Genomic DNA, 7,863 nt, shown 5'->3' on the forward strand with positions numbered 1-7,863 from the left:
TACCTAAGTGTATCAGTGTATTTATAGGTGTTGGACCAATAATCACTGCTGAAGTAGTTCTACTTCTGATAGTGGATAACCGTACATTTATCTTAGGGTTGTTGAGATATCTCTTCTAGAAGTGGGTAAGAGATTTTAGAAGGCAATTACTTATTTGAATAAGTGTTATCTGCCAACTCATGTCGAGTCCGACTTCTTCGAAAAAGTCGAATGAACGATGAATGTCAATCCTTTAAATTGAACCCTTTAACTTAATTAGGCATGTCCATTACATTGGGTAAGGGTACGAAGAATTACTATTAAACTATAAATTATTATTGAATTTGTAAGTCCCACTAATATAAACTTTACCGTGATTAATGCCTCATTTTATAATTTTACGATGATGTTTATCTTAAATTCTTAATTTAGAGGAGGTTGGTCCCGAAAGAGGCGTGTTCCTCAAGCTGGTTTATCCACCTGTGACAGTGACAGCGAACGAACACCGCCATTTGATACGTTTCGGAACGAATAGCGTCGCAAAACCTATTAGCCCTAACAAACAAGAAAGAGGAGAAAGAAACCTTTCATCTGAGAGAGAGACTGTGAGAGTCGTTAATCTCCGAGAACCAACATGTCGGGAGTGGGACCTATCTCGCAGGACTGGGAGCCGGTGGTAATTCGCAAGAAGGCTCCTACCGCCGCTGCCAAGAAGGACGAGAAGGCCGTCAACGCCGCCCGCCGCGCCGGCGCCGATATCGAAACCGTCAAGAAATGTTAGGCCCCTTCTCCTTTCTTTGATTAGTTCTCGTCTCGAATCCCTAAACCCTAGGATTGCTCCTATTATTATTATTATTATTATTATTATTATTATTATTATTAGTAATTGCAAACTCGTTCCTGATAATCATTGTCTATTTTATCTCTGTTGATTCTATCTTTAACTGATGTTCTTATGTGCTTAAACACCTTGTTTGTTTTGAAGAAACGAAGCCCTTTTTTTTTAAGATTTTGGATATATTCCTTTTTTGTTGTGTTAATTTTCTGATGATGGGGTCGAGTAATTAGTTTTTCGTTTTTTAAGCTCGAGTTTGTTTGAAGATATTTTAGCTGGTTTGGGAGTGATGATTGTTGAGTTATTGTTGTTGTTGTATTATGCAGATAATGCTGGGACAAACAAAGCGGCATCTAGTAGCACGTCATTGAACACCAAGAGGCTTGATGATGATACAGAGAATCTAGCTCGTCAGTTTTTTGAAACTTTATACTCTACCAGTTCACTTGTATTATATTTTTCTAGCATTGACGCAATGTTGTTGCACCTGATTTTCGGTTTATTTTCCCCTGCAATGATTGCTTTTAGTAGTTTCCAGCTGCAGGGTTTTTTTTTCCCCTGGTACATGTTCTTCTTGGTAATTTATGCATTAATATATGAGACTCATGTGATCAGCTTATGGTTTTGCTGTTTCTCCGAATAGTTTGTTTATGCAAGTCTTATCTGCATATATGCACATTTTGTGGAATGCATATACATAATACATCAGCAAACGTTTCTCCTGATATTTATTAGCTTGAGTTTTTATATTTGTAATTTGTATTTATTTTGTTTGATTCATATCTCAAATCTAAAGTCTAACAACGCATATTTAGATGGATGTGTGAATTCATCATGCAATTGTACTTAGTGTAGTTCATTGTACACTCAAATGATTGGTGGACATGATGAGAGGTCAATACTCATAACTAGTCATAAGGCCATACTTTATCATACCGATAATTCATCCAAAACAGATTCTGATGGTATAAAGATGCACTTTGTCTACATTCTGTTTCTTCTATTCTGGTGGTGTCCGTTGTTCTTAAGGCTCATCTAGTTTAATGTTCGTGAAGATAGTTAATTATGATCAGTGTTAGTACCCCCTGTAACATCAGTTCATTGTACTTGATGGATGCATTTCTCTGTTTTGATCCCTTCAAGATGAAACCTTCTTGGATACACATACACACACATTATTGGCATCTCTTCCTGCCAATTTGCTTATGCCGTGAAATTCGACTTTCGTGTGTAGATGAACGCGTGCCGACTGAACTCAAGAAGGCTCTCATGCAAGCAAGGATGGACAAGAAACTCACTCAAGCACAGCTTGCTCAGGTACCACACTCTCCTTGTGCTCTTTCACCAAATATGTTGTTCACCCATTCATTTTGATAATGTATACTTTGACACCATTGATGAAGATTCTGTTTCACTTGCAGATTATCAATGAGAAGCCTCAAGTGATCCAGGAGTACGAGTCAGGAAAAGCGATTCCAAACCAGCAGATAATTGGCAAGTTGGAGAGGGCCCTTGGTGCCAAACTGCGAGGCAAGAAATAAGCAAAACAAATCCAAGTATACTAACGTTTGTGTATGTAATTAATTAGCTACTGTGTTTTCACTTTGCGAAGGGTGGCTGTTAAGGTGTGTTTTGCATGCTGATTTGTGTGTGTATATATGCAAAGAGATGACATGTGTGGCGACCCCGAGAGGCTTTACCATTTTCCAGATTGAAAATATCATATTAAATAAAGTCATGCTCTCGTTATAGTTGGAAATAAGATAGGATACAGCTTTTGTTCACAAGAACCATTATGTTCTCTGTTTCGACATGCCCCTGCTATTTATTTAGCTTCATATGTTGGCAAAATTCCTTCTTTCTAGTTTACATTGTTAGTTAGTTAAAGTCAGTGAGGGGTGATATTGATGCCTTTTCTTTACAAATGTGGATTTTATTTTTTATTACAAGTTATGATAATCTTGAACTCATTAATTAACTCCACCCCTATCAATTTCCAAAGAAATTAAACTGGCTAACCTAAAAGTATTTTTATGTTGCATATGTATCAATGGTGAATGTGAAGGAAGTAGTAGGGTTTTCCTTTGCCGGCCGCATTACTTCATTTCTTCCCTCAACTGCCATTTAATCTCTCAACCAATTATAGCCACCTAATTAGTGGTCCTATTTCTGCATGCAAATCATTAAGAAGGATAAATTAAAGGAAAAAGGTGCAAAGAATAATACATGTTCTTTTAAGAAAAGTTTATCCCATAAAATAAGGTTTTAATGAGGGGTCACCGATCATGTTGGGAATAATGATGAGAGGGAGACTGAACACAAAACAATGGACAGATTTTTGTCCTATTTGGAGCCAATAATATATTAATATTTATTGCACTGCTCTCTGTAATCTGCGTCCAATCAAGCCTGACAAACGTGCGGGCCTCAATGTTTCTTTGCATCCCAGGCCCCTCACCTTTTTCTATTTTCATGGTTCAAAAATCATAATATGTGTTACTATTACAGATGATTCTTCGTAAAAACTTAAAATAGAAAAAGACACGAGCTAAAATTTTCTTAGCTAAAAAACATACTATACCAATCAAACCTCTTGACAAAATTTTGTTTTATTTTATAAAAGACGACCAAGGAAAGGTTAAAAACAAGGCAGTCTCCTAAAATTCATAAAAAAGTTTTACATTTGAATTATTTTTAATTTCAACATATAATTCTTGAATGAAAAAGGCGGACTCTTAAAAAACTTTGGATACAATTTTTCTAAAACTTAGTTTGGTAAAATTTTTAATTTTTAAAAGTGATTTATAAAATTAATTTTTAAAAATTAGTTTTTTAAAAATTATAATATTTTTGTTTGGTAAATTAAATTAAAAATAATTTTTAATAAATATAAATAACAATAATTATATTTGATAAAATAATTTTTAAAATATAAAAATACTATAATAGATATTAATGTAAGAATTAAATTTGAATATTAATTAATGTATGATATTATATTAAATTTTTTAATTTTGATAAGCACAAATTAATTTAAAAAAAATTGTAGGTACTTTTAAAAATATCTCTGACTTTTAAAAATTACAAACTTAAACATATTACACATAAATTTTTTATTTATTAAACTCAAAATAAAATATTTATATTTTAAAAAAATACAAATACCTCTTTAAAAAATTTTACTAAACCAAACTTAAAATAAATAGCCAAAAAAAATCTTTCTAAAATAGGGGTCTATTCTAACTTGAAAACAGAAATAGTACGTAAGATTTTAAATTTCAATAGATATTGGTACTAAAGTGCAAAGGAAAATTAATTGTCAGTACTACACTACTTCCAGTCTACGCGCCACAAAACAAAAAAGGTAGAGAGAGAAAGAATGAGTGAGTGAGGGAACTGATCACTGTCTTCGAACTTCGAAGCTGTAAATTTTTTATTTTTTTTTTCCTCTTCTTCTTCTTCTTCTTCTTCTGGATTCTAGCATCATGCTTTAGCCTTCCTTTTTCATTTGAAAGTAAAAGGAAAATGGATGATGATGATGGGTACAGACGGAAGGCGAAGATCGCAGTGGTGGCTATGGTGGTTCTGGCTTCTATGGCAGTCTTTGCTCTCTTTGTTGCATTTGCTTACTACTGCTACATTCGCCGCAAGGTCTCCATGCGCCGCCAGGCCCAAAAAGGTTCCTTTTTTTTCAAAACTAAAAATGTCATTTTGATGTTCATGCCCGAATGATTGCTTGTTTTTGATTGCTGAGAAAATGTAAGAAAGTGGAGAGCGGAAGTTCCACTTTTACCCTCGGGAAGAGAGTGTGGCTGAAAAGCTACAGACACTGGCGCCATTTATGTGGGACTAGAGTCTTTTTTTTTGTTGTTCCTTTTTCTTATTGTTTTCCATGAAGCCTTTTATGTGTTCTGCATTTTTTCCCTCTTGGATTTGGTAGTTGTGAAAATATTAACGAAAAGATATAGTACTTGGTCCAGAAAAAATAGTAAAAATATATTTTTTACCACCAAAAATTGTAAATTTTTTACTTCTTTCAGTTGGGGTTTTTCTTTTTAGATTCCAACATAATTCGGGTCATTCATCATAAAGCTATGAAAAGAAAAAATGTGAAATTTGAACTTGCTGAGGAAATACAAAGACAGTAGAACTATATCAGTTAGGAAAAAAGTGGAAATGAAAAAAAATTGATGAACAGAACTGTGTTTCCTATTAACTTTGTTTTAATGAATGATGAATGATGATTACATATCACTCCATGTCTCAATAACATAAATAGGTTTTTTTTTTTCACTTGCATCTTTTGGGTGTTCACTATTTAACTTTCTTTCAATTTTTCTTCTCTTACCTTACACGAGCAAAATGATGGCCCGCTTAATGATAGATTGTGTTTGGTTCTTAATCAGCTGAAGATGCTAACCTTAATGAGAAAAGTGACTTTGCAAATTTGCAAGTTGTTGCTGAGAAGGGACTTAAGGTGTTCACATTCAAGCAGCTACATTCTGCAACAGGTGGCTTTAGCAAGTCCAATGTGATTGGCCATGGTGGTTTTGGCCTTGTTTACCGCGGAGTGCTTAGTGATGGCAGGAAAGCCGCCATTAAATTCATGGATCAGGCTGGAAAGCAGGGGGAAGAAGAATTTAAAGTAGAGGTTCGTTCCGTCTTTGAAAATTATCATTATGGTCCTGTCACTTTTCATAAGTCCATACTTGGTTTCACTTGTAATCAAAACTGCCATATTTGTAAATTATGGATCATCATCTTTTTGGAAATTAATTAGATAGCAATCAATGTCTTGGATTCCTTTTGGACATGAATTAATTCTGTTGATTACATTCTCTCTTTAGGTGGAGTTGCTTAGCCGGTTGCATTCTCCGTATTTGCTGGCATTGCTCGGGTACTGCTCTGATAATAATCATAAACTTCTGGTATATGAGTTCATGGCGAATGGTGGTCTGCAGGAACATCTTTATCCTGTCAGCAGTAAGTAATGAAATAAATGTTGATTTTCTTTGCCAGCACTAAGTAGTTTACTTATCTCTACTTCAAATTTAAGCTTGTCGGATTGCAACATTTAGGATCCGAGTTAAGTTTATGTAATTTATTTTCTGAAACTTTTATCTTTCCCCTTCTTAGAATGTACTTTCTTCCCTTAAAAAAAGTTTATCAAGATTAATTGATTCCCCCTAGATCCTGTTTTATGCATATTACACAATCTGGCCAGTGAAAATGATCAAGCGACAAGTGTTAGCACAATTCTTTCCACCTTAAGCTGCCGTAATTATTCAATTTGTTAATGGATTCTTCCTTGAAATAGAACAATCATTGATTTTGATTTCTTGTAGATTCTAATGTTATGCCTGTGCAATTGGATTGGGAAACTCGATTAAGCATAGCACTTGAAGCTGCTAAGGGCTTGGAATATCTTCATGAACATGTCAGTCCCCCAGTGATTCACAGAGATTTCAAGAGCAGCAATATCCTCTTGGACAAAAAATTCCATGCAAAAGTTTCTGATTTTGGATTGGCCAAGCTTGGACCTGATAGAGCCGGTGGACATGTTTCAACTCGTGTTTTAGGCACCCAAGGATATGTTGCTCCTGAGTAGGGATCAAAAACTTCTAATTTGCTACTGAATTGTTCTTTTTTATCCTGTTAGTTTAATCTACATATTTAATCTATTATTACATGTTTATGGAATATTTGGTTTTGCAGATATGCACTAACAGGGCATTTAACAACAAAATCAGATGTGTACAGTTACGGTGTTGTACTTTTGGAGCTGCTTACTGGCCGCGTGCCTGTCGATATGAAGAGACCTCCAGGAGAAGGCGTTCTTGTTTCTTGGGTATGATTATTAGTTCCTTTTTGCTTATCCATCAAGTTGTCTTGATTTTGTAGCATTAACTGAAATTTGTTCCATGGATTGGTTCTCCAGTATATCATAGTATGTCACTTTGAAAATTTTGTACCTTCGTAACTCAACGTATCTGGATACACTCAGAACATTTAGTTAATGAATTAACTAAATTTTTGAAGTGGCCGATATTACGGAGCGGAGGGAGTAATACTCTAGTGAGCTTTTATATTTCAGTACTAACAAACATGCATGTTCAATTTGCCTTTAGGCTTTACCCCTTTTAACTGATAGAGAAAAGGTTGTGAAGATTATGGATCCTGCATTGGAAGGACAGTACTCAATGAAAGAAGTCATCCAGGTAGCAGCAATTGCTGCAATGTGTGTGCAACCGGAAGCAGATTACCGGCCGCTGATGGCGGATGTGATGCAGTCATTGGTTCCGCTGGTTAAGACCCAGAGGTCCACCTCAAGGGTAGGTACGTGCTCTAGTTTCCATTCTCCTAAGTTGTCCCCTGGCTCAATATCCAGTTAATGCAAATATGTAATGTAATGTAACCAAAATTTTAGATGAAGTTATTATAACTACATGCTTAACAAGCCTAGATAGATTTGTGTATGCATGGTATTGTGTAACTTTGTATTAACCTAAGGATAACTTTTGAAGAAAGAAAGAATGTGGCTCTAATGTTTAATTTAATGGTTAAAGCTGAAAGAGTTGACACATGGTTAAACTTTTACAACGTATTCTTTTGTGTATTTAACCTCAGTATCTCACTGCTTTAAACTTCCAGTTCTATGTATTGTAATCTATCAAAGTATGATTTTCAGTTTTCAATGATGGGCAATATTAAATTATTAACTGAGAAACCTTGACACGCGATTTGAATAATATTGAAAAATTAATATCCTCTAAATGAAGAAAGGGAGGAATTATCTAGTTTTAGACTTTTAGATTTAACCATAAACAATGGGTACTATTTATTAGAAGAAAATGTTCAGGGAATCAATTTAGATTTGTCAATTTTTTTTACCGAAAAGGTACCTTTTTAACCCTTGGTCTTTGGATGTTTAGAATTTAGGGTTTAGGATTTAGAGTCTTTGGATGTTTAGAATTTAGGGTTTAGGATTTAGAGTGATCGACGGCAGCGGTTGCTGGAGGGTGACGGTCGGCAGCGATGGCCGGTGGCAA

General features: G+C 34.8%; 2 protein-coding genes across 2 annotated transcripts; both read left to right on the forward strand.

The window, feature by feature from the left end:
* The first annotated feature begins 371 nt into the window (after positions 1-371).
* LOC107613276 (multiprotein-bridging factor 1a) lies at positions 372-2,596 on the forward strand. Its single transcript, XM_088497444.1, has 4 exons — positions 372-755; positions 1,141-1,224; positions 2,049-2,131; positions 2,236-2,596. Exons 1-4 carry the CDS (start codon positions 614-616, stop codon positions 2,353-2,355), a joined length of 429 nt encoding a protein of 142 aa, XP_088353570.1. The 5' UTR covers positions 372-613; the 3' UTR covers positions 2,356-2,596.
* A 1,470-nt stretch (positions 2,597-4,066) lies between these two features.
* LOC107613275 (putative serine/threonine-protein kinase PBL7) lies at positions 4,067-7,397 on the forward strand. The gene is given in 7 exon segments (XM_016315202.3): positions 4,067-4,493; positions 5,221-5,465; positions 5,662-5,797; positions 6,160-6,418; positions 6,530-6,662; positions 6,943-7,190; positions 7,192-7,397. Coding segments are annotated over 7 exon segments (1,203 nt in total). The 5' UTR covers positions 4,067-4,339; the 3' UTR covers positions 7,220-7,397.
* Positions 7,398-7,863: the final 466 nt, after the last annotated feature.

The sequence above is a fragment of the Arachis ipaensis genome, chromosome B8 (assembly GCF_059453495.1).
Source record: "Arachis ipaensis isolate K30076 ecotype BB chromosome B8, ASM5945349v1, whole genome shotgun sequence".
NCBI lineage: Eukaryota > Viridiplantae > Streptophyta > Magnoliopsida > Fabales > Fabaceae > Arachis > Arachis ipaensis.

What these genes read in the sequence shown, in the direction of transcription:
- LOC107613276 (XM_088497444.1), top strand. Translation starts at nt 614, where the DNA reads ATGTCGGGAGTGGGACCTATCTCGCAGGACTGGGAGCCGGTGGTAATT. An exon ending in TATCGAAACCGTCAAGAAAT is followed by an intron (nt 756 to 1,140) that starts GTTAGGCCCCTT and finishes TGTATTATGCAG; the next exon opens with ATAATGCTGGGACAAACAAA. An exon ending in TGATACAGAGAATCTAGCTC is followed by an intron (nt 1,225 to 2,048) that starts GTCAGTTTTTTG and finishes TTTCGTGTGTAG; the next exon opens with ATGAACGCGTGCCGACTGAA.